Source organism: Pristis pectinata, chromosome 7 (genome assembly GCF_009764475.1).
Source record: "Pristis pectinata isolate sPriPec2 chromosome 7, sPriPec2.1.pri, whole genome shotgun sequence".
NCBI classification, from domain to species: domain Eukaryota; kingdom Metazoa; phylum Chordata; class Chondrichthyes; order Rhinopristiformes; family Pristidae; genus Pristis; species Pristis pectinata.
Window position 1 is genome coordinate 87,274,252 of NC_067411.1, and position 26,211 is coordinate 87,300,462.

Consider the following 26,211-nt stretch of genomic DNA (forward strand, 5'->3'; position numbering starts at 1 on the left):
GTAGACAGACAGTTTCCAGTAAATGAGAAGCCAAGAATGAGAGCATTGTGTCACAAACTAAATGCAAGATAGTTAGAACAGAGGAGAAAAAAAATGTGTACAATGACATTTATAGAGCTATGGAAGTTACTTCCAATGTTGGCCATTAGAGAAGCTAATTTAATACTAAAAATCAGATTGGATAGATGAAGCATAAAGTATTGGTATATTATTGTCACTTGTACCAAGGTACAGTGAAAAACTTGCCTTGCATACCATTCACACAGATCAATTCATTACACAGTGCTTTGAGGTAGTACAGGGTAAAAATGATAACAGAATATAGAGTAAAGTGTCACAGCTACAGGGAAGTGCATTGCAGGTAGACAATAAAGTGCAAGGTCATAACAAGGTAGATTGTGAGGTCCATCTCATTGTATAAGGGAACCATTCAATAGGTTTATCACAGTGGGATAAAAGCTGTCCTTGAGCCTGGTGGTATGTGCCCTCAGGCTCCTCTATCTTCTGCCTGATGGGAGAGGGGAGAAGAGAGAATGACCCAGATGGGTGGGGTCTTTGATTATGAAAGTGTTGAAAGAACACTTACATAACATTGTAACATGAATAAACTTGATTGAATGTATGTGCTTGCATGGTGATAAACAGTGAAGTGGATCCTTGACTTTCTAACAAACAGACCACAATCAGTGAGGATTAGCAGCAATTCTTCCGGCACGATTATTCTCAACACTGGTGCACCTCAAAGCTGCATCCTCAGCCCTCTACTCTACTCCCTATACACTCATGACTGTGTGGCTAGATTCTGCTCTAACTCCATCTACAAGTTTGCAGATGATACCACCATTGTAGGCCATATCTCAAACAGTGATGAGTCAGAGTACAGGAAGGAGATAGAGAGCTTAGTGGAATGGTGTCAGGACAACGACCTTTCCCTCAATGTCAACAAAACTAAAGAGCTGGTCATTGACTTCAGGAAAGGGGGCGGTGTACATGCACCTGTCTACATCAATGGTGCTGAGGTCGAGAGGGTTGACAGCTTCAAGTTCCTGGGAGTGAACATCACCAACAACCTGTCCTGGATAAACCACGTGGATGCCACAGCCAAGAAAGCTCACCAGCGCCTCTACTTCCTCAGGAGGCTAAAGAAATTTGGTTTGTCCCCTTTGACTCTCACCAACTTTTACCGATGCACCATAGAAAGCATCCTATCAGGATGTGTCACAGTTTGGTATGGCAACTGCTCTGCCCAAGGCCGCAAGAAGCTGCAGAGAGTTGTGGACACAGCCCAGCGCATTACAGACACCAGTCTCCCCTCCTTGGACTCTGTCTTTACCTCTCATTGTCTTGGTGTAGCAGCTAGCATTATCAAAGACCCCACCCACCCGGGACATTCTCTCTTCTCTCCTCTTCCATCAGGTAGAAGATACAGGAGCCTGAGGGCACGTACCACCAGACTTAAGGACAGCTTCTACCCCACAGTGATAAGACTATTGAACAGTTCCCTTATACAATGAGATGGATTATGACCTATGACCTCATGACCTCACGATCTAGCTTGTTGTGACCTCGCACCTTATTGCACTGTACTTTCTCTGTAGCTGTGACACTTTACTCTGTACTGTTATTGTTTTTTTTCTTAAACCTGTACTACATCAATGCACTCTGTACTAACTTAATGTAACTGCACTGTGTAATGAATTGACCTGTAAGATCGGTTTGTAAGACAAGTTTTTCACTGTACCTCGGTACAAATGACAACAATAAACCAATACCAATACTTTGTATTTCAACCAAATGATGTCTTTACTAATGTCAAGTTTCCACAAATGAATTCTCCATGCAGTTACGTTCTTCAAAATGTCTATGAAAACATGTTAAGTCAGTGAATCATTTGTGCAAGAAATTTAATGACATTTTAATCAATATCAGTGAGATAATGTGGTAGCTCACAACTTCCAATACCATACCAGTTGCAACAATATACAGAACGCCATTATCAGTCAGAGCCTTGTATTTTGTATACTGGATTGAATAAATAGATTTCAATGACACCAAAGCCTTTATCATCTGAAAACCCATTTCAAAGAGAAACATATTTCCTTCAAAGCCAGAAAGAGAAAGCACCAGTCACCAACAATGCCTTTTACAGAAACATTTACAATTTCTGCGGGCCTGGAATCTGATACCAAGTCAACTAAGGAATTTGCAGGAAAAAACTTTTCTTCTTCAGCAGTTCCTCATAATCAAGGATGACTTGCTTCCACTCCACCTCTGAATTCTGTGGTAGTCGATGAGGCCAATGTGGGATCCATCAATTCTGCCACAGGTGAGGCAAGAGACACTTGACTGGTAGATGAGTAGAACGGGAGTAGGTGAGCTCTTTCTGCCCTTTTTTTTGCTTTACTTCCTAAAGCTCTTAACAAAAAGATTTCAGTTACTCAGTACCATCTTGGATATTCCTTCTCCAATTTGACCAATCACATGCCAAAGGTAGCCATGAGTTGGTGAAAATGTAACTTTTTATAAGGAGCCTTTAAGAACACTCATTTAGCGTTTCCACTGCCCTTCACATAATGTTTCTTTGATGAAGGTCACTGTGGAATGTTTATTTTAGGAATCAGGCATTTGGCATGCCCATTACAGCCCAGCTAATTAGAGCCTCAATGCTGGGGATTTTGACCTCCACAGGTTTCTCACCAGAGAACTGAGAAACTGCTGAACCTATGTCACCTCCAGTCCAGAACCAAGGTACTCCAATCTGCATTAACAAGCTGCAGCATGCAGACAATGCATGTGTATGCACACATTCAGAGGCCAAGCTCCAAGTCCTCTTTAACTCATTCTAATATATGAAAGAATGGACCTTAGATTAAATATCTGCGAAACAAAGATTCCAATACGAACATGGCCCTGTCGCACAACACAAGGCGGCACAGTAGAGCTGCTAACAGTTCCAGTAACTCTGGTTCAATCTTGACCCACAACGTTGACGAAGGCGTCATATTTACATATACCTGCGACTGTGAGGGTTTCTTCCTGCAACCCAAAGGTATGCTGGTTGGGAGGTTAACTGGCCACTATAAATTGCCAAATATAGTGTGGGTGGTAGAATTAATGGGAATGTTAGGAGAAAAGGTTACAGAGAAATGAGTGGGTACATGGGATGGCTCTGTGAGGTGGCATAACATTCTAAACTGTAGGGAAATATGGGACCCTGCCCCCCAATTACAAGCAGAAGTATTGTAATTTCTTATGAAAATCTGGACAAGAATCTCACTTCAAAGATTCTGAATTCACTGGAATTGCACAACACTCAGGTTCGGCTGAAATGTGTAAAGTAAATGCAATACAGATGCCAGCTATAATTGGAGAGGCATTAATCACAATCCCCCTCCCCCATATTCAGTGGAGTTATCATAATCAAAAACTGTATTAAAACCTGGTATTCACCAAGTCAAAGTTTAATGTAACCAGCTACACAAATACAGTAGCAAAAAGAACCAGAGGCTGGGTATCCTGCATTCTAACTCCCCAAAGCCAGCATGAATGAATTCTTTCTACTTGCCTGGATATGTGCACTTCCAGCAACATTCAAGTTCAACACTACCTAGTACAAAATCGGCACTCCATCCACCACTTTAAAACATCCTCTTCTTTCACTACTGACTGCTGTGTACACCACCCACAAGATGTAATGCAGTAACTAACTGTAACATCTTTCACTGCATCTCTGAAGTCTATAACCTCCAATAATCAATTAGGACAAAGCAAGCAAGTGCACCGAGAACCATCACTTACAAATGTATTCCTATCCTGACCACGAAATATACCATTGTTCCTTTCCTCTACTGTCATTGGATACAGAATCCTGGAACACTAAACAACACCAATGCAGAAGCAGCTTCACAAAAGAATGTACAATGGTTTAATAATGTGACTTTCCACTACCTTCTTGGAAGTATTTAGGGACAGGCAATGAATGCATGCATAAAAGTATAACAGAAGTGCAGGAAAAAATCTATTCAATATTTTACAAGCAGAACTACTGTAATTTCTTATGAAAATCTGGACAAGAATCTCACTTCAAAGATTCTGAATTCACTAGTACATTTATTCTCTAGTACATTTATTTTTTTCTCAGGTTCACAAGATCTGGCTTCTTGAAGGAAGCCAAAGCTATTGCAGAATTAAAGTTACACAATACTGAAGAATTTATTTCCATTTATAATATAACCATTTGTAACCCTTCACAAAGGCCTATGTTAGCTAATTAAGTATTTTTGAAGTGCAACAGTTAAATGATATTGGCAAGCATATCAGTCAAATTCCAAATTGGCAGTTATAATCTGCTTTAGCTGATGTTGTCCAGGTCAACAGGAAAACTTTGAAATGTGCAATGGAATACTTTATGTCCAAGACAATGCAGCAATCTCCTTCATGTCACACTGAAGAGTTATTACTAAGCCAAGACTGACATCATAGGATCCTATGCAGCAAATTGTACCAAAGCCAATAATACAAAATATCACTTGATTTGTGACATGACACTGCCAAATTACTTATCTGAATCTTGGCATCCAACCTGTGGCAGGCTGGCTCAGCTGAGACCACACTCAGGGTAAAGCCATTAAAATCAGAGGGAAAGCAGATTGTAAAAATCAAGCGCAGATTTAAAAATCCTGCATCTTGTAGACATCCTTCTTGACACCGGTCATCTCACTGGAAAATGTAACACTTCAAGGTTTAAGGATCAAATTTAGTGAAGAGCTTCCATTTCAGCTAATCAGGCCTTCAGGTTATAGAGTCATAGAGTACTACAGCACAGAAACAGGCCCTTCGGCCCATCTAGTCCATGCCACCTGATCTTCTGCCTTGGTTAATAAACTTTGATTTTTTTTGGTACTACCATTGAGGAATGAATGAACAGCAGGGAATGGAGCAAAAAATTCTTCACAAAAGCCACAATGTCAAACTGGCAAGTTGTAGGAATTACCAAGCTTTAACTTGTTAGCAGCATGAACCAATCAGGTTGCCTCTAAAATTCTGTGTAATTAGTCTGAGATGCCATCTTGAATTTTCATCCAGGTGAAAATTTGTAAAGGAAGTTTTCAAAAGAATCTCACAGAAGAATTTAAAGATACTTTCAAAAATCATAGAATTGCTTGTGTTTATGTGGAAAAGGTTTTCTCTAATGAAAGCATTCTGAGCAGCAGGAGCTACATTTTAATAATTTGCTGGAGCTAATGTCATGTCAGCTTTTCCACACCTGCTGACTTTAAGAGCATCAGCCATGGCTCAGATGGTAGTACTCCCCGAGACAGAAGATTGTTGGTTTAAGTTCCACATTAGGGACTTGAGCATAAAAGCTCAAGTGAAACTTTTCAGTAGTACTACTGAGGGAGCACTTACTGTCAAGGATGTTGTCTTTTTCCAGATGAAAGTCAAATCAAGGTTCCAACTGCCCTTTACGGTGGATGTAAAAGTGTGGTGCACAACAAATAAGCCTCAAGAGGATTCTGAATAGCCTTCCTCAATAAGTGACCTGCTTCTGTGAGCAGCAAGTCAAACACATGCTAGACCCTGCCTGCATTTACCTGCAGCAAGATCCTGAAGCTCACTCCTAATCAGCAAGTATCCATGCAAAGGGCTTTCCTACAAGGAATTGTAGGCTCTGCCCCAAGAAGCACTTTGCTAGCTGGCTAAGATATATCCCTAAACTTACCAGTTGTCAAAATTGTCAAACAAATATTCCAAAATATTCAAAAATGATGAAAAACAAATCTTACAAGTAAAATGACTCAATTTTAAAACTACTTTAAATTGAAATACTTTAACCCACTAGAAAATGCTTAAAATATATTTAATCAATTACATTAAGTTTATAATTAATTCAAAGAAATGTAGATTATCTGAAATAACTCTCACATATGCATCTTTTTTCCCCCCACCTGGTACAGGTTTAACACTCAGAGTTGACTATATTATTGCCGGAAAACTGCAAGAAGTTGATGTTCTGCCCCTGGACTACACGAGGATTCCAACATCAGTGTACTGTCTGAATGACAGCGTTGAAGGCCTGTTAGCAAGTCAGGGGCTTCCGTGTTTGTGTTGATGTTTCTCAGAAGTGACTTGATTGTTAACCAGGTCTTCCACACAAAAAAGATATGCACAACTTGTATAAAAGATCCCATGACAATATTTCAAAGAGTAGGGGAGTTAACCAATATTTATCCCTTAATCAACATCAAAAGTAAAAATAGATGATCTAGTCATTATCACATTGATAGTTGTGGGAGCCTATCAAATGCAAATAGTCTGCCACATCACCAACATTACACTTAAAATCTTCCTTTCCCACTTCCAAAACTATAGTTCCTGTTAAATGCCAAGAACTTTTCCCTTTCAATGGCATGGACTTACATTTGTTCAAGTATCTACTCCACCTCCTCCAAGCACAATTAACTTGTCCTTCTGCTCAGGAAATGGAAATGCTAATGAAAGATGAATATGCTGTTACAACCAAACCCAGTTCTTCTGGTATGACTGGACTGCAAGCCCCACATTTTAGGTCTGTTTTGGGTTCTGATCAAAATTGAAGATTTATTTTAAAGGTTTCTCCGGAAAAGAATTTACCAGCCATGACATGGAGTTATCAGTCAAAATAAATATCCAGTTATATTTTTAGATGCCTTCACCCCCCCACCACCTCCACAATTATTACGTAGGTCCCAATTTATCTTGTGTAGTTACTACATAGGAATATCTTAATATAATCAAATATGCTGTGCGTATGTTTCTATTTCAAGAAATTTTCTCTCATTCCTGTCACATGTTAAGCAGAGACTTCTTTCCACTCCACACCAGCCTCCACTGATACCAGACGAGAACACTCTCAGAGGAGTGGACAGAGAAGGTGAAGTAAAGCTAAAGTCCTCCAATGGTTGGAATCATAATTAATAGAAAGGAAAATAGCTATGGTCATCAGAAAACTGTTATTGCACCTTAGGATAGTTACTAGATATTGTCAAGGAAGTCTTTCTCATCCAAGCAATCTTTTTCCATTGCTTCGTTAATGACCACCTCTGTTGTAAAGGGTAAAGCTGCTTGGCAACCATTCACAATTCCCCAACAATGAAGCAGCATAAGTAGGCTCCAACATCCAAGTTGGGTTGATGTGGAAAGTGACATCGGAACCATGTAAAACTCAGGTAACTACAATCTGTGATATGAGAAAAGTTCTCATATTTATCTTCCTTTTCAATGACAGTACCATCCATCCCTGATAGCCCCACTTTCAACATCATAGATCAGGAGTGAACTAGATCTGGTATAATAACAATGTGGCTAATTGTACAAGACAGCTGCAAGATGCTTTGTGATAAACAGCCTGACCTCTTGAAGGATTTCCACTGTCACTCTGATACAAGGATGAGGCTGTCGCAATACCACAAAGCATTGAGAAAATGTATTTGGGGACAATGTTGGCGAGATCTTCAAAACTTTACACAGCAGTGGTGTTAGGGCAGATAGCAGCAAAAGGGTCAAGCAAAGGAAGAACAAGGATGGGAGGCTAAAATTTGATAAATACTGTTGTCAACTGAACTGCCAGATTTTTCCCCATACCAAGACAATAAAAAAAATAATGCAATTGATTGAAGAAGCTGCTAAGTAACAGCGGGTCCACTTGCTTGACAGATAAATTTTACAAGAGCCAATTTGCAAAGGAGATGCAATACAGAAGCCATTGAAAATTTGCCTTATAGCAACATCTGCGTCGCAAACTTTCTTATTTGGTGCATTCTGGTTCTGCAGGACATGGTGCAGATAGATAGTAGTCAAGCAACAAAAAGTAATAATTAAATGACATCTCTGAAAACTGCAAAAACTTGAAGTGCATTCCAGCCATTTAAAACTCAAATTCTCTCCTTTCCCCATTATTAACATAAACAAATTACTCCAAACCAAGCTTGAGATATTTCTATATTCATTAAAGTATTTGCTATACTCAAACTGAAACTGCAAAATATGAGAAGATTTTATATTAGGCACCTCAAAAACTGTAGATATCCAAACAGAACTGAAGATTCCAGACAAAAGCCAGATGAGTAAACTGATGAATTGCTCAGACCATTTCAAAATGAATTTCAAAAATACCACCCTGAAATGCTTCCTTTATAATACCAAAGCCATATGTTTCAATGACTATGAAACTAAAACTGCAGTGAAATGTGAGTGTATGTGCTACGAGACTTACCTTTTAGTCGTTCTAGTAGATCAATCTGTCCAGCAGAAGCCAGAGCCAGAGCCTCGTCTTCAATGCTACCCTGTAGTTGCTTCAGGACCTCCTGCAGCACGAAGTGAAGCACAATCAGAATGGCTATAAACATAGCAAAACCCAACGTACAAGATAGGCTGCACACTGCTCAGCAGCCATACATTGGAGCCTCCAGCTGCATAGAACAAACACCACCAAGGGGAGCTGCAACAGAACTCATTTCTGGCCTGGCCTGGCCATGTTTCTAGTTTCAGAGGAAACCAATGTTAAATCTTGAACAATTCACATATTTACAACAAATCAGTACTTGAAGCTGATCTTCCCTGCTTTGGCTGCTGCTAATTTGTCTATAAATTCGGTTAAGACTTTAGCTGGCCATACTAATACTGTACCAATACTTCCAATTTCTTAGTAAAATGCTGCAGTATGTTCTGAATTTTGTTTTATTTCCTGAAAATGCTTATGTGAGGTAAAGGGAAAATGTTCCTAATAGATATTCGGCAAAAGACATACCCAACTTACAGAAATACAAGCAACAATCTGTTGGAGGGACTCAGCAGGTCAAGCAGCATCTGTGGGGGGAAAGGAATTGTTGATGTTTCGGGTCGAAATGTTAACAATTCCTTCCCCGCCTCCCCCCCCCCCCCCCCAAAACACACAGATGCTGCTAATCCACCGAGATCCTCCAGCTGATTGTTTGTTGTTCCAGATTCTAACATCTGCAATCTTTTGTGTCTCTGTCTTACATAAGTACAATATTGAATTACAGCTGGAAATAACCAAACAGGTTGATGGATTACTGATTTTTGTATCGAGAGAACAAGAATATAAATGGGTGCAAAGCCCTGCTTAGACAACCAGAGTACTGTGAACAGATGTACCACATCTCCGAGAAACGTATTTGTCTGGAATGAGCACAGCATGGACCTAATGGATTGGCACCTCTAGTCCAAAATGAAATGAGATCATTTAAATGAGTGTTACATTCCCCATAATCTGGAAGTTCAGTGTGATGTGATGAAAATTTTCAAGACATTAAGGAGAAATGACAAGAGTAGAGAAATGAGTTCCATTGTTAAGGAAGTCCAGAACCAATGTCATAGTATAAAGATTAGAGCAAAGTTGAAACTAGAAAACACATCTACTTGCAAAGAGTGGTAGAAGTTGGAACTCTTTTTGGATATTAAGGAAATTATAAGATATGAAGTTCATACAAGAGAGCAGTGGGCCATATCTCAAATAACGATGAGTCGGAGTACAGGAAGGAGATAGAGATCCTAGAGACCTGGTGCAATGACAACAACCTTTCTCTCAATGTCACCAAAACAAAAGAGCTGGTCATTGAATTCAGGAAGAAGGTAGTGCACATGCACCGGTCTACATCAACGGTGCTGAGGTTGAGAGCTTCAAGTTCCTAGGAGTGAACATCACCAATAGCCTGTCCTGGTCCAACCACATAGACACCACAGGCAAGAAAGCTCACTTGCACCTCTAATTCCTCAGGAGGCAAAATAAATTTGGCATGTCCCATTTGACACTCACCAATTTTTATCAATGCATCATAGAAAGCATCCTGTCCAGATGGACTACAGCTTGGTATGGCAACTGCTCTGCCTGTGACCACAACAAACTGCATAGAGTTGTGGACACAATTCAGCACATCACGGAAACAGCCTCCCCTCCATGGATGCTGTCTATACTTTTCGCTGCCTCGGGAAAGCAGCCAACATAATCAAAGACGCCATCCACCCCCAACATTCTCTCTTCTCCCCCCTCCCATTAGGCAGAAGATACAAAAACTTGAAAGCACGTACCACCAGGCTCAAGGACAGCTTCCATCCCACTGTTAAGACTTTTGAACAGTCCCCTAGTACAATAAATGGACTCTTGACCTCACAATCTTCCTCATTATGGCCTTGCACCTTATTGTCTGCCTGCACTGCACTTTCTCTGTAGCTGTAACACTTTATTCTGCATTCTGTTATTGTTTTACCTTGTACTAACTAAATGCACTGTTGTAATGAAACGATCTGTATGGACAGTATGCAAGACAGGCTTTTCGCTGTACCTCGGTACATGTGACAATAATAAACCAATTTCATTCAATACAGAGGTGAAAGATTATCCACGATCTTAATAGATGAGAGTAGATGTGAGGGTCTACATAGACTACCCGTTTTCATTTCTTATATTCTTCTTATGCCAAATCAAAAACAAGCTCTATATCACACCAGATAACAAGAATTTACTTATGGATACTTATGTTAAATTCATATTTTAACTATTTGCAATACTCTGGACAGTTTCTTTCTTGCTAAACCAAAGGAGATGCTCTTTTCCAATAGCAATTTTCAGCAACAAAGGAGCTAATTAATACACAGTATATAAGGGATGGACAATAGCACGATTATTTCTAAAATACCAATATAACAAGTGTTGTCAGAAAGTGACGTCAAAAGCAGCACCTCTGCAAAGAAGTCTGATTTGCAGGATATTAGGAAATTTCTCCACAACTTCTTTGTCAAGCCTTAATACTGAAACAATTTGAAGCATTCACTGTAAACTTTGCTTCTTTCAGTATTTCAGGATGCCCCAAAAGCCTTTGCAGCTAATGTGTGCAGAACAAGCACCTACATACAGTAATATGATGCCAATTTGAGGATCAAATTTTGGCAAGAATATTGAAGATAACTCCTCTGCTTTTTTTTCCCCTCAGTATTGTGTTATGTGTCATAACTTCCCACCTACAAGATTCACTCCCAACAGATGTTCCACTGGACCATGAACTTCAATTGGATAACCATTGTCATTCACCAAGTCATCATAAAAGATGAACCATAACTGTGGCAAATATGCAACATCAGAAATATTATTTGAATGGGCAAGAAAATTTACAGAAACAGAATGACATGAAAAGGCTACCATTCAATAATGACCACAGCTAATCTTCCATCTCAATATCACATTCCCATCCTCTCCTCATATCACTTAATATTTTCTCTGTGTCCAGACATCTATTCATTTCCTCCTTTGATATATTCAGTGACTTGGCCTCCATTATGTTCCGTGGTAAGGAAGTCTATAGATTTACCTTTCTCTGACTGAAGACATTTCTCATCTCAATCCCAAAAAACTTAGCTGTATCTGGAGACTGTGGCCCCTAGTTCTGCAACCCCATCCAAGGGGAAACATCCAGCCTGTCTAGCCACGTCAGATTTTTTTCTGCATTTCAGGAGAACTCCTCTCATTCCTTAAAACTCTACTGAATGCTGGCCTCCTTGACCCACTGTCTCTTATGCCAGCCTGTCACCCTAAGAATCACTCTGGCATACCTTTGTTGCATTCCCTCTATGTAAATATATTCTCTCTTTGGAAGTAGACCAAAATTGCACACAATATTCAAGGTGTTGTCTCAACAAGACCCTATATAATTGAGAGACATCCTTGCTTCCATACTCAAAACCACTTGCAATGCAGGCTAACATATCATTTGCCTCCTTAACTGTTTGCTGCACGTGTTTCTTTGCTTTCAGTGATTGGTGTATTAGGACATCCAAATCACTGCACATGAGCATTTCCCAGTTTCTCACCATAACGCTATGCCTTTGTTTTCCTCCCAAAGTGGAAAACTTCACATTGATCCAGGTTATATTGCATCTACCATATTTTCACCCACTAATTGCCATGAAATTTCTTTGCACCTTCCTCATAACTCTCAATCCCAACACGTTTTGTGTCATCAGCGCACTAAGAAATATTACATTGTGTTCTCACATCCAACCCATTCATATATATCATTAATAGACAGGGATCAGTACTTGGGCTCAATGATACCTCACTAGTCACTGTCTGCCACTACAAGACCCAGTTATTTCTACTCTTGGATCCCTTGCTGTCAACCAACTTTCAACCCATGTCAGTGTATCTCCACTATCCCTCATGCTTTAATTTTGCACACTGTTGCCTTAGGTGCGACTTTATCTAAGGGCTTCTGAAAAGAAGTACTGTCAGGATAGAGGTCTGAAGGCAGCTCCTCTTCAAATTGTAGTTACCCTGTTCAAAAAAAGATAGGAACCATCTGATTTTGTTATCTAACACCATTCTAACAGTGTGGTAAGACCAACTGTTGATTTTTGGTAATAAACAAAAAAAGTGCCAACAGTTAACGTATATAAGCAACAAGTAGTAAAAAGGACCTTCACAACAATTTATATGTGCCCTTCCTAAATGCCACTGTGTTGTTCAATTATATATATTTTCATGAAGTATCAAACATATTAATAAGTTCAGGCTGTATAGTGGCAGCTGCCTCACAGCTCAGGCAACCCAGGGTCAATCCTGACCTCAGGTGGTATTTGTGTGGAGTTTGCACCTTCTCCCTGTGACTACATGGATTTCCTCTGGGAGCTCCAATTTCTTCCCACATCCCAAAGATGGGGAGATTGATAAGTTAATTTTCCACCAGTGTGTGTGACTGAGTGGTAGAATCAGGAGGGGGATGGTGTGATTGACAGGAATGAGGAGAGAATATGAAAATGGAATTAGTGTAAACGGGTGCTTGGTGGGCTGAAAGAACAGTTTCTGTATTGAATGACTCATAACTAAACAATTATACAAACAATCTAATGCTTCAAAAGGAGGTAAGACTACAGGTTTCTATTCACAACCTCCTAATGAATCTAATTGAACCTGAACTGGTCAGGTAATCAAAGGAAGGGGCAGAACTGAGTGCAAGTTGTCCTTTTGAAGGCAAGAACACAAATGGAACTCAATCATTAACATTCATATGACTGAGTATGGCCTAAATATACAAAAAAAAGCATCTTTACTGGCAGTGGAGAAAGAAGGACAAAAGAAAAAAAGAGACACAAATGCATTTCCTACCAAAGAAGTTATCTGTACACTATTATTTTTCTTACCTGCTTGGGTTTGAAATTATATTATGTTTGATGTAAACTTATTTTAATGCAGATATACATTTGCAGTAGATTTTCAGCTTCAATAGAAATATAAAGCAAAACGATTGCTGAAATCATAGACACAATATTCTGACATCACAAAGAAAACTAAACAACTGAAACCATGGTGATAGAATGCTTCAACATTATCCACCTAGAATTAAATAGTACTTTATAAACTGAAGAAACTAGAGATCAAGTGCAAAAAGCCTGAATTAGCTGGCAAAAAGGACAAGTTTAAAGCAGATATCTTTGAGATAAAAAGGTGAGACAGGTGCAGGATTTCAGTTATTTTCTTGGAAATAATGATTTGAGCAGGGGTTCCCATGAGTTTTCATTTCAGAGTTTGAGCAATGATAATTACATTGTTAAATGAGCATAAAACAGAGCTCATCTGCTAATTGCAGAGTCAGATAAACTTTTGAGTATATTACATTTTAGATCTAGGAATAGCATAGTGCAGTTGTGTTGTTTAGTGTGGACCATCTTCAGTAACATTTGGATATAATCTATCTAGTGAAAATTCAATAGAAATTTAATTTCATACACAATTGTTTCACTATCTTGTTATGGGAGCACTTTGGTTTAGTTTCAGCATTGTATGTATTAGTAATCTCAGCATAAACACTTCAAATTGCACCAATTATCATAACTAATTTTTTGTTCATTTCTGCTTTTCTGCTCAACTCATCAAATGCTAAATCTTCCATGAACCAATGCATTTTGACAGCTTTTAAGAATTATTTTTTCCTGCATTAAAATATATGCTTTGTATATTTAAGTGGTAATTAAGTTTATGAATGCATCTGAAAATGAGTTTAATCACAAAATCCCGCACATGTAAGTGACCAGCTTTTAACTGAAAATGATTTAAGCTATACAGTACTACTTACTGGTTTATTTGTACAGCCATCAGTTAAAGTAAATTAAGTACCTTTTAATTTCTCAGAGTGTCTATACTGTGGTCTTCCTCAAAACAGTGAATGGGTGCAACAAGCTGGAAATATCTGGTCATTGATTCATACTGGCACACCTAATTTTGTGCACGAGACCAGCTTCCAGCATGATGTTTTTTGAATCAACATGAAAGAAACTTGCAAAAAACTCTGCTTTGGTGCAATGTGAATTTGTAATTTACTGATTTTCCTTGATTTGGTCAATTTTGAGTAATTTGCTCCCTAACAAAAAACAGATCTTTACGACATCAGTTAGGAGGACATACAGACTTAAGCCATTTACTATCACATTCATGAAAAATAGATTTGCTTATATTGAATGTCTATTTATCTTCCTAAATTAAATGTTTCATCTGCAGGGAGAGCTATGCTTTGGTCAAATTTCTCCACCAAATTTCCCAAAAAAAACCCATGAATTCCTATGTCCACATTTATAATGGGAATTGCCAGTGTAAAACTTACTTTCCAGTAAGTTTAAGACGAGTCTCATCATAATTTGACATATTGAATTCTGTGAGGATCTGCAGTCATTTTGCTCTCCTCACCCCGCCCCCCCCCCCCCCAACCATGTGTGGTTTTTCAATTCTTTTTAAAAGCATCTTAATATTTACATTTTGTAGCATTGATTTTCCTTGCTATAATTGTACACTGGTGAAGCCTTGATTTGGGGCATCCTTTACCCCTCTCAGATCCTGCTGTCTCTGATCAGTATTGTTATCAAATAGTGGAAATGGTTGGACAAGGTTGGAAGGTTGGAATGGGTGATTATCTGAAATTGTTGAAATCAATGCTAAGTCCGGAAGGATGAGAGAAAATCTAGAACCAGGACACAATGCTTAAATTAGGGATGGTTCATTTGAGACTGAGGTGAGGTGAATTTTTTTCTCTCAGAAGGTCACAAGTCTTTGGAGCTGCTTTATCACCCAACTGAAGAGACTTTAGAAAGGTTTCTGTAGGTAAACAGAAATGCTGAGCTGAGATTACAATCAGATCAGCTATGATCCTCTTAAATAGGCTTGAAGAACTGAGTGGTCTACACTTGCTCCTAAATTGTACATTTCTAAGAAATATACCTTTCATCTTTTGTACTCTATACCTCTATTTAAAGGATAGGATTTCATCTGCTTTGCCAACTATTTTTTCAACATCTTGTCATATTCAAAGATTTATGCATGAAGGCGCACAGCTCCCTTTCTTCCTGCACACCATTTAGAACCATGCTATTTAATCAATGTTATCTTTCTGACAAAATACATCATTTCACAGTTCTCTATTAAATTTGACCTGCCTCCTTCTTGCCCAAACTCCCAACTAACTCCCCTTGTTGTTGATTAATATCCTCTTCTCTGCTTACCACACTTTCAAGTTTGGTGCCATCTGCAAGTCCAAGCCGTTATAATGGGAACACCACTGCCTATAAACCTCAAATGACAAATAACCATTTACAAAGGTTCTCTGCTTTGTCCTTGATCCAACCTCTTATTCACGCTGATTCTGACCCTCTTATTTCACGGTCTCGATTTTGTTAAGCAGCCTTTCACCTGGAACTCTGTTAAATGTGTTCCAAGATGACTCTGCTCCTCCAAGTGCATGACTAGAGATCCCAATGCAGAATGATGATGATTAAGGCAGCACTTGCAACATTCTCCTTTATTAGCCAAGCCACAGAACACAAGAACAGGGAGTTTATGCTGGAATCAATAAAATACCATTAACGCACAGTTAAAATGCTGTACACAGTTCTTATCCCACTACTGGAAAGATATGATAATATTAAAGGTGGTGCAGAACTGCTTTGTATTCCCTTGCTCTAACAGCGAAATGTCAGACTACCACAGCGAATTGGCATAACCTCCTCTTATTTTAAAACCATTTCCTGATGTGGAAACACAAATGAAACATATTTTCCTGCTTGAACATGTTTTTACATTGAGCCCTTGTAAAGTGCCTGAAAACTTTGTCTATTTAAGGAATATAAATAAGCTTTGTAGTAAAATAAATTTTCGCCAACTGTGCTAATATTTTTAGCTACATATCATTGAAATTTCAATAAACAACCCACCACAATTTCTTCCCAGACAGACCTGAAATTCTAAAGTACGCAAGGGTTGAGCTGGGAAAAAGCCAACTGAAGTTTACGACAGGCTGGCTGCACTTTTTCTGTCATGCTAGTTTTGCTTGAATTCAATTGAACTATTTTATTTCTCAGCTCAGTAAATGGGTTGAAAAAGATTAGTGTTATGTAGAGTCTAATCCTATAGGAAGCAAGGAATTTTATTAAAGTTTCATGCCAGGATATGAAATCAGAAAGACAGATCGAGAATGCAGGCTAACAAAGAGCAAATGTTGATTACAGAGCAACCGGCTGAAAACATCTGCAATTATTTCTATTTGCACATAAGTGAGGCTATAGGTATGCAAAAGGAAATTTAAGAGTCACCTTTGGGGTGGTGGTTTGGAGTCCTAGAGTGGGGCCAAAGGATTAACAGAGGATTGGAGAACAAATGGTTAGTGACTGAAAACTGTTAGTAATTGTTTTCCAAAAACCTTATTCATAGGTTTTACTGCAAGTGGTATGTACCAAAGATGCTATTTGAATGTCTTTTTATTTTTGGATTCTCTAACATGATTTTTAGCTTTTTTCCCCCCATATAGATGATCAAATAAATGTATAATTAGAGTGTTTAACTAAGGTACCACATTCGCCCAAATAAATCAAGAGAGAAGGAGATGTTCATAGCAACAAATATTTTTAAAGGATAGCTATAACAATAGGTAAATAGATCAGGAAAATATCCAACAGTTATTTAGTGCCTGCATATTGAATACAATCCCTTCGAAAAGTACCTCTCCCCTCCCCCCCACCCCCACCTGTGATAGCCAGCTAGCCAAGATTAAAATAAGGAAATCTAAAGATTAAGAGTTAATTGTTTCCATGATATTATTAGTTGAGGAGACTGATACACTTAGAACAAAAAAAGGTCCAAGATGGCAGCAGCAACTGAAAATGGGTAATAAAAGCCAACAGGATTCTTAATTTTATCATAGGAAGTACAAAACATAAAACCATGAGGTAATAATGAGCCAAAATAATCCTTTAATATAATTCTTAGTTGGACCACAAAATTGGGATCTCCACTACACCAAGATGTGTTGCAATTTCAAAGGGGAAGAACACATATTCACGACGATATTAAATTGGGCAAAAGGCAATGAATGCGATTGCAGTTTAGTTTAACCAAATAGCCTGTTGTGCCCAACTTCTTGGGTTCCACTCTTCAGAGCCCTCTCCAAAAACATTTTGCCATCTTATCCCTGTTTCATCCCTATAAAATGTATGTTTCTCTGGCTGCATGTTGGCCTTGATTGGTGTCTTTGCAGGCCTCTGCTTTGTGAAGTACTTAAAATTATTTTGCATGATCTGTGTCTCATAAGACAAACATTAATTCTGACGGGAACACTCCGAACACATTTGGACTGTAGACGTGTGAACAGGGTATAGCATTATTTGGCTCATTTTACTCAACTACAAACTCTTTTTCTGATGTCAATTAGTTTACATGGTCAGCACAATATAGTTGTGTACACCAGCTGAAGCAACAATACTGAAATCATTTCATACATATTAAATGTTAGTGACATTAAGCAGCTTCTGTTTAATTACCCACATTCTTGAAATTAAATGCTGAAAATAAAGTTAGGCCAAACTGCTGTCATATGGAGTCCAAAGAAAGAGCAAAGTCTCACTGGGATTCCCCAGAGAAGGAAGGCAATTGTTAATTACTTTACTTCACTTTAATAATTATAATTATTTCTATGACTTGTCCTCTTAATTAAATTTAGGTTGGAAAAATTAGTATTTTAATCAATTATTTCAATTTTAATGTTTTTAATGTCTCCCAATGTAAGAGACAATATAAGAGATTGTTAATATCCTTGACAACTTTGACAGAAGTTTTACTTTCACTCAAGGTTTTTCAGATATGACCCAACGGTGGGCTTCTGCACTTAACTACCCGAGGTTAAGTAGGCACCTTAACCTTGCCTTGACGGGGAAAACCAGCAAAGTTGGCCACATGCGTTTGAAATGGGCAGGCAAGGACTGCAGGCAGGCAAGTGAAGTCCAGCACATTCCAGCCCATTACACTCAGCTGTAAAATCTAAGTTTATGGTGCTACTCTAAAGCAGATCTTAAGATTTAAGATTTATTAGTCACATGTACATCGAAACACAATGAAATGCATCTTTTGCATAGAGTGTTCTGGGGGCAGCCCGCAAGTATCACCATGCTTCCGACGCCAACACAGCATGCCCACAACTTCCTAACCCGTACGCCTTTGGAATGCGGGAGGAAACTGGAGCACCCAGAGGAAACCCATGCAGACATAGGGAGAACGTACAAACTCCTTACAGACAGCGGCCGGAATTGAACCCGGGTCGCTGGCGCTGTAAAGCATTACACTAACCGCTACGCGAAAATTCTAGCTTTCAGATCTTTAAGACATCCTCAAAAAGGAATTCAAAGCCACTGAAGTACAGCTACTCTTGAACCAAAGGCAAGTGTGCCAGCCAATGTGTATACAACACAAGCAGCAATGATGTAAATACAGATAGACTTGATTTTCCAGAGTGGGGACAAATGTTAACCAGGACACAAAAAAAACTCTGCAGCTTTTTGTTTAGAATGGTGCCATGTACATCCACTTGCAAGGGAATACAGTCCTCAGTTGAGAATCAAGATTGTGTGTTCACGTTCCTGCAGTGGGATTTGACCCAATGATCTTGGGATTCAGGAGGCAAGGGTGCTACCAACCAAGTTAAGCTGAAATTCTGTTAATGGATTCAAAGTAAGTGAAGTATTAAGAATTACAGCACAAATATGGACAAAATAAAGTTAAATGAACATCAAAAATTAAACATAACTGGCACCAGCATAGAATCTTTAACAAATGAAAATGCCCTAACGTGGCTCACAGAAGGGGATTATGGCAAAAATATATTTTGAAGTGTGCAAGTAGCACAATTTTAAATATCAGTACTGTAAACAAATCTGATTTCACAGAGGAAAATTACTGTAATTGATTTTAATAAATTGAGCTTTTGCATCACAATGAAAATAAAATGTCTGGCAGTTATTCAACATAACAATTTTAATTAGATTTTAAATGCTGCTTATTGCACAATAACGGACCTGCAATGAATAATACGCAACAGTATTTCGCATGTCATACCTTGCAATATGAAGCAGATTTGAAAATAGCTATCTTATCACAGGTAATATCTAACAGTATGAATAAGAATTTGCTGTAAGCTTCAAACAAATTTTTGTGAAATTTTCTTGCCAACAAATACTCAGTACATAACTTATTTCAATTCTGTTTACCACATGCATAATCACCACAGAATCTCCCAACATGTGGCAAGCATGAGAATTGTTCAGACATGAAGAATTTAAGGAAAATAACAATAATAGCCTATTACTCCCACTTGGTAAATTACAGGTAGCACATTAGCATGTGTACACACAAAACAATGCGGATAAAAAATTAAGCAGAAAATGAAATCTATTCAAGTCATTTATCCATGAACAGCTAAATGAAACTCAATTTCCAGTATGATGCAGATCCCAGTCTAGAAACAAAGGATAATGAAAAAAAAGCCATTTGTATACATCGCCATGTTTTTATCTGGTGGTGTGTTACTGCTAGTGAATTACCAAAGACAGCTGAGAAATCCTTTCAGCAAGCTTCCTTCTGCTTCACTGCTTTAACCAAGAGAACAACAGCTGACATCATGCAATGTAGAATCGCATAGTATAATGTCAAACTATTGTGCATTGAATAAAGTAGGTCTTCATAACTTTCTACAATGACTCAACTTAATCCAAAGTTTCTAAGATGCACTTAAAACAAATCCATAAAAACATCACAATTAAGCCATTTCATTTAAGTAACTTTACATTTTTTCCCATTATACTCCAAGAAAGGCAAGGCATAAAAATTGAATAATCTACAAATATTGCAAGACGTGCTATTTCAAGTTTTTACTGTTTTAGACTATGAAATACAATACCTAAAGTAATAGCAGTATGTACTATTGAAATAAAACAGAAAATGCTGTAAACACTCAGCAAGTCAGGCAGCACTGTGGAAAAGGAAACAACTTTTCAGATCCAAAATCCTTTACCAGCATCTGCTGTTCACTTTTACTTTTATAGACTAGAATATTGTTTTATTGTAGCTAGTTACACTTTCTAAGGACAGGGCAATGAGACACTAACAATTTCTAGCAACTGAATATCAAGAAGATGGGTCTTGCAAACTTGATTATATTAAGAGATTTAGAGGGCAGCAATAAGTAACTAAAATGAAGCTGAACTAATTATAGAGCTGAGGCTGTGGAATTAACTTGTTAGTGGTTGAGACAGAAACAACTGAAGTTGATGGAAAGATGGTTATTGGGAACATGCAAATGAGATTAGATCCATCTGCTTGCATGAAGGCAGACATGAACTGGATGAGCTGAATGGCCTGAATACTCATTACTAACTGAAAAATTGTTGATGCAGCATACATATTTTTAACAAGACACCAACAGCTTTCAATCTCATAGGCATGGGTGCACTACATTATCCTATCGAAGGAGAATTCTCCACAGGCAAAACTAAGTAGAACATTGGATAGAACATTCATCCATTAACTGCAAAATAACACAGTAAATAAACATGGAAAACTCAAAATGGCATCCAAAAACAGGTTTGAAATTTTTGTGCTTCTATGCAAGTACTGAACCATAGAGAAGCAATTCAGAAATGCAAAGGTTATTCACTAATCTGAAGTTTGGGTAGAATACACAATCTTTCTCCTTTTTGGGTGCAAACAAATGCTGAATCATAACAACTTCTATAGCATTACATTCCATATTGAGGCCATGCTGTTCAGTGTACTTGCGGCCATGCTCTTCATTACGCTGGTACAGTTCTGATTCTAGCTGACTCTAGTCAACAGCAAAGCCACATCTCACTGCACTTACACTCTCCACCCCTCAAAGATTCTCACTGTGGAGATCTCAGACACTGGTGGCACTGAAAGCAAACTTTGATGACAGGGCTTGCACTTTACTTTGGACAGTCAAAAGTACAAATACTGTCTTCCTCATTTCAGTCAAAGTCTCCAAGTAATCCAGTTCCTGTTATAGGCTGACATGATCTGTTTCTTTCTCCAAGTAGCTAGAAGTGTTTTCAGATTACTTCACCAAGATGCTATATGTAGATAAGAAATAGGAGGCATGTTTCATAGCTCTTAGGACTCAACAATAAATTCAACAATTTTGGATAAACAGCTTTGCCAGTTCACATCAGAACTGGCCAGTTCAGAACAGTTATCAGCATGTATTGTTAACTATTTTTCTCTCTCCACAATGTTTCCCCACCCAGTGAGTATTTCCAACATTTAATTTCAGATTTCAGCATCTGCAGTGTTTTGTCCCTCATGATTCCAGCATTGATTTGTTCCCCTTTTTCCACTTGTATCTCCTTATATTTATGTCCCCTCCAAACAGATTAGCTGCATTTGGCAAACCTTGACCACCAGCACATGAACTGTTCAATCTCATTGTGATAGTCTTTAACCTGTCACAGATATTCCCTGTCTCTTCATCCCTCCTCCTTCATCACAACTCAAAACATTTGATTTCCAACTTCAGTGATGCTGAAAGGTCATCAACCTGAAAGGTTAATTCTGTTTCTCTCTCTCCCTCCACAGATGCTGTCTAACCCACTGAGCATTTCCAGCAATTTTACTTCCTCTGACTTTTTAAAGTGGATAACCCCCACACAGTTAGTTCGTGTAGATAAGGGATAATTTACCACTCATTATCATGCAGCACATTTGTGACTTCGAGGACTGTATCACTCTCAACGGTAGACAGTGATATAGTCCTCCTCAACTGTATCTTTTTGCATTAGGTACTGCTCTAACCATTGAGTGTTTTCTTTTGACTCCCTCCCTTCACATTCCCTAATCTTCTTGAATTCTGTGAGGACTCTCGTCATATCTGGTTGTATATTACTCTTGCTATCAAAGAACACCACTCTCACATGTGTACAGCACAAATCTGGATTTAGTTGCAAGACTGTCTGAAGTCCAATGGCCATGACGAAATGTCCTTGCCAACCATGGAGTAGCCATCTATTCCAATACCATTTTGCAGTATTTAGTCCCAAGGCTTTTATGCTTTGGCAATTCTGGTGCACATCTTGATGCATCATAAGTGTTGCGAGTATACTTGCCTTCACTACTCTTTCAGGCAATGGATTCCAGGTTCCAACCACCCTCTGGGAGAAACAATTCTTTCCTCTGATTCCCCTTAATGGTCTATCCTTTACCATAAACCTATGCCCTCTGGCTTTATATACCTTCATGGGAAGTTTCTGACCATTTACCCTATCCATGCCCCTCATTATTTTGTACATCTCATGCAGGCCCACTTAGCCTCCTCTACTCCAAGAAAAACAAACCCAACCTATCGAGTCACTCGAGACAAAATAGACCGCAGATGCTGGAACCTCGAGCAAAAAACAGAATGCTGCAAGAACTCAGCATCTGTGAAGGCAAAAGACGTTTCAAATTGAGACCTAGCATCAGGTCAGAGAAAGAACAGGAAAGATTGCCTGTATATAGCAATGCGAAGGGGAGTGGGACAGAGACTGGTAGGTGATAGGTGGGACCAGATGGAGAGGAGATGAGTGGTAGATGGATCCAGGGGCAGGGGAGAAGATGGAAACTGGTAGGTGATAGATGGAGCCAGATGAAGAGGGGACGATGGGCAGATGGAAATGTGTGTATGTGTGTAGAGCACCAGGAGTGCGAGTTGCCTGAAATTGGAAAATTCAATGTTCATACCATTGTGTTGTGAGCTATCCAAGTGAAATACGAGATGGTGTTCTTCCAACTTAAGCTTGTCTTTTCTGTAGCAATGGAGAGGTCCAAGGACAGACAGGTTGATGTGGGCTTGGGAAGGAGAGTTAAAATAATGTGCAACCAGAAGCTCGAGATGGCAGTTGCTGACAGAGTGCAGGTGCTCTGGAAAATGGTCTAGGCTTGGTTTCACCAATACGGAGAAGCCACATCACAAACACCAAATGCAGTGCACCAGGATGGAAGAGGTACAGGTGAACCTCTGCCTCTCCCGGAGGGGCGATTTAGGCCCCTGGATGGTGGCTAGTGAGCAGGTGAAGGGACAGGTGTTACATCTCCTTTGGTTTCAAGGGAAAGTGCCAGGAGATAGGGAGGATTGGGTGAGGAGGGCTCAGCAGCCAAGGGAGTTTCAAAGAGAACAGTCCCTGCAAAAAGTAGATGGGGGGAGGGGAAAAGAGAGAAGATGTGACTGGTGGTGGGATCACACTGGAGCTGACAGAAATCGCGGAGATTGATTTATTGGATGCGGAAACTGGTGGGAATTCTATTGCTGTTTTTGCTCCAGCTTCTACAGTCTCATGTGTCTCCACTGCTGCTCTGCCTGGAGAAGGGGGCGGGGAGGAGAGAGGGCAGGGAGATTAGAACAGACAGGCAGGAAGTGGAGGAAATGTGTGAGGGCTCTATCAACTATGGCTGAGGGGAAGCCAAACTTCTGGAAGGAGGATATTTCAGAAGCTTTAGAGCAAAAGGCCTCATCTTGAAAAAGAGATGCAGCTGAGATGGAGAAATTGAGAAAAAGGTATGGCATCCTTACAGGAGGCAGGTAGGAAATGGTATAGTTGAAGTAACTGTGCAAATTGGCAAGTTTATAGTAGATGCTAATGGCAAGTTGGAGAAAGAGATCCAGAAAAGGAAAGTAGTTTTCTTCCCCCTTTGCTCATCTCTCCCACCTGGTTCCATCTACCCATTGTCCCCACCCGACTCCACCAATCACCTACCAGCCTCCGTTCCACCTCCCCTCCCCCCCACCCCCCACTGCTATATGTTGGTGATCTTTCCCGTTCCCTCTCAGTCCTGATGCAGGATCTCAACCCAAAATATCTACTTACAACTAGTGCCTCCACAGATGTTGCTCAATCCTGCCAAGTTCTTCCAGCATTGATTTTTGTTCTATCCTGTAACTCCTCTGCTTTGTAATCTTACCCACAGCCATTTTTTCTGATACTGCAAAGCTTTAATTAATATCAGTTTTTCAAAAACAACAAAACTTGAGATAATTAACTAGAAAATGAATTAGCATTAAGATACTGCTGCCTAGTATAGAAATTTTCAAGTTTAATTAAATAACAATGTGTACAAAATATATCTCAAGCTTTCAAAATGAATTAGAAACAGAAAATGCTGTAAATATACAAGTGAGGCAATATCTGTCAAAAGAGAAACAATGTTAACATTTCAAGTAAATGACCCTCAGTCAGAACTGGGAAAATCAACTTTGTCTCCTGCTCCATAGATGCTGTCTGACCAAAAAATATTTCTAGCATTTTCTGGTTTTATTTCAGATTTATAGCATCTGCTTTTTTTTTATTATTTGTTTTCCAAATGAATCTTGTCCTTCAAAATTCAAGCATCTGAGTTGAAATCACAAAAATCTAAAGAACTGTCTTTCATTGATGACTTCTGGAAAAACAGACATATTATGCAATTTACAATGACTCAATCAAAATTCAACAAAAACGTCAAATTCAAGCCCAAGCTGCTGACAGTAGCCTTCAAGTGAAAAATGTACATATGGCACAAAAAAACACAACAAACAGATATATCTGTGACATGCAATTTTTAAAACACCAGATATATCAGAGAGGTTAGAAAAATGAAAAAATGTAGGAAACATTTTGATAGATTTGTGGGGAAGAGGTCTTCCTTATAAAATTAAATGCCAACCCTAACCCCACCCTACCACAAAGTGAACCCCATTTGCACACTTACAAATTTTTCCAGACCCGATTCTCCCCATAAATATAATAATCTTAACCATGGTATTCACAATGCAGTTTACATGAAGCAAGTCATCCTAACCCATAAATAATACTAAACCAAACTGGCACAGTACAGCCAGAACTGACCCAAATCTGAATGTTTCATTAGAATATACTCTCAACCTGAACCAACTCGAAGTTAGGTGCCTTTGGGTTAGGGCCAAATAGCAAGGTTTCAGGGCATACTTCACAATCACAGGGTAGCAATAACAGTGATAAAAGTAATAGCAACTATTGCATGTCATAATACCATGCATGATACCTACAACACCAAGTCCACTATGATTTTCAGGCACTTAATGAGCTTTCAATAAAACACCAATTAATTTAATATACAATTGTTACAGGCAGAGAGTCACAATCATATTGCAAGGAAACATGCCCTTCAGCCCACCTCATTAATGCTGGCCCTTCTATTTAGATCTCACTATGAGCAATAAGCATTTATATCTTAGCAGTTCCTAAAACATTCCCAAAATTTATCTTTTTTATTGGAATTGATTGAGGTTTAATACTTCTGAGTCATTGAGTCACCAAGATACACAGCATGGAAACAGGCCCATCGACCTCTCACATCAGTGATGGCCATCACATCCCTATCTATACTAATCTCATTTACCACGACATGGTCTGTAGCCTTATATATCATGGTACTACAAATTATTATCCAAATAGTTCAAATGCTGTGAGAAGAGTGCCTCTACCACCTGCTTAGACTGTGTTTTCCAGATTTTAGCAACCCTCTGGGGGAAAAAAAAAGGTTTGCATTACTGAGGGGTTCCAATATTCATCAGTATTGAGGGGAGGCACAAAGCATCAGTCTGACAGCATTGGGTGCAAGTTTTTCTACACTGGGTGGCACTCATTTCTGACTTTTAGTAAAGGTGTTTACAAACAACTTAGATGGGGCTGTCACCTATTTCCTGATAATGCACCTCCACCATCTATTTCAGCTGCAAAGCCTATCAATAAAAGGATAAGCCAATTAACTTATCTTTTAAAATTAAGGTCACTTCTTAACGCTTGCAACCAACAGATTCTTTTTCTATTAGCAAAATCCAGATA

General features: G+C 38.9%; 1 protein-coding gene across 1 annotated transcript in view; it reads right to left on the minus strand.

Moving 5' to 3' along the window:
* apc (APC regulator of WNT signaling pathway) overlaps nt 1-26,211 on the minus strand; it is a 104,348-nt gene that overhangs the window by 50,156 nt on the left and 27,981 nt on the right. The window contains 1 exon segment of the mRNA XM_052019227.1: nt 8,255-8,345. Coding sequence (XP_051875187.1) covers nt 8,255-8,345 — 91 coding nt within the window.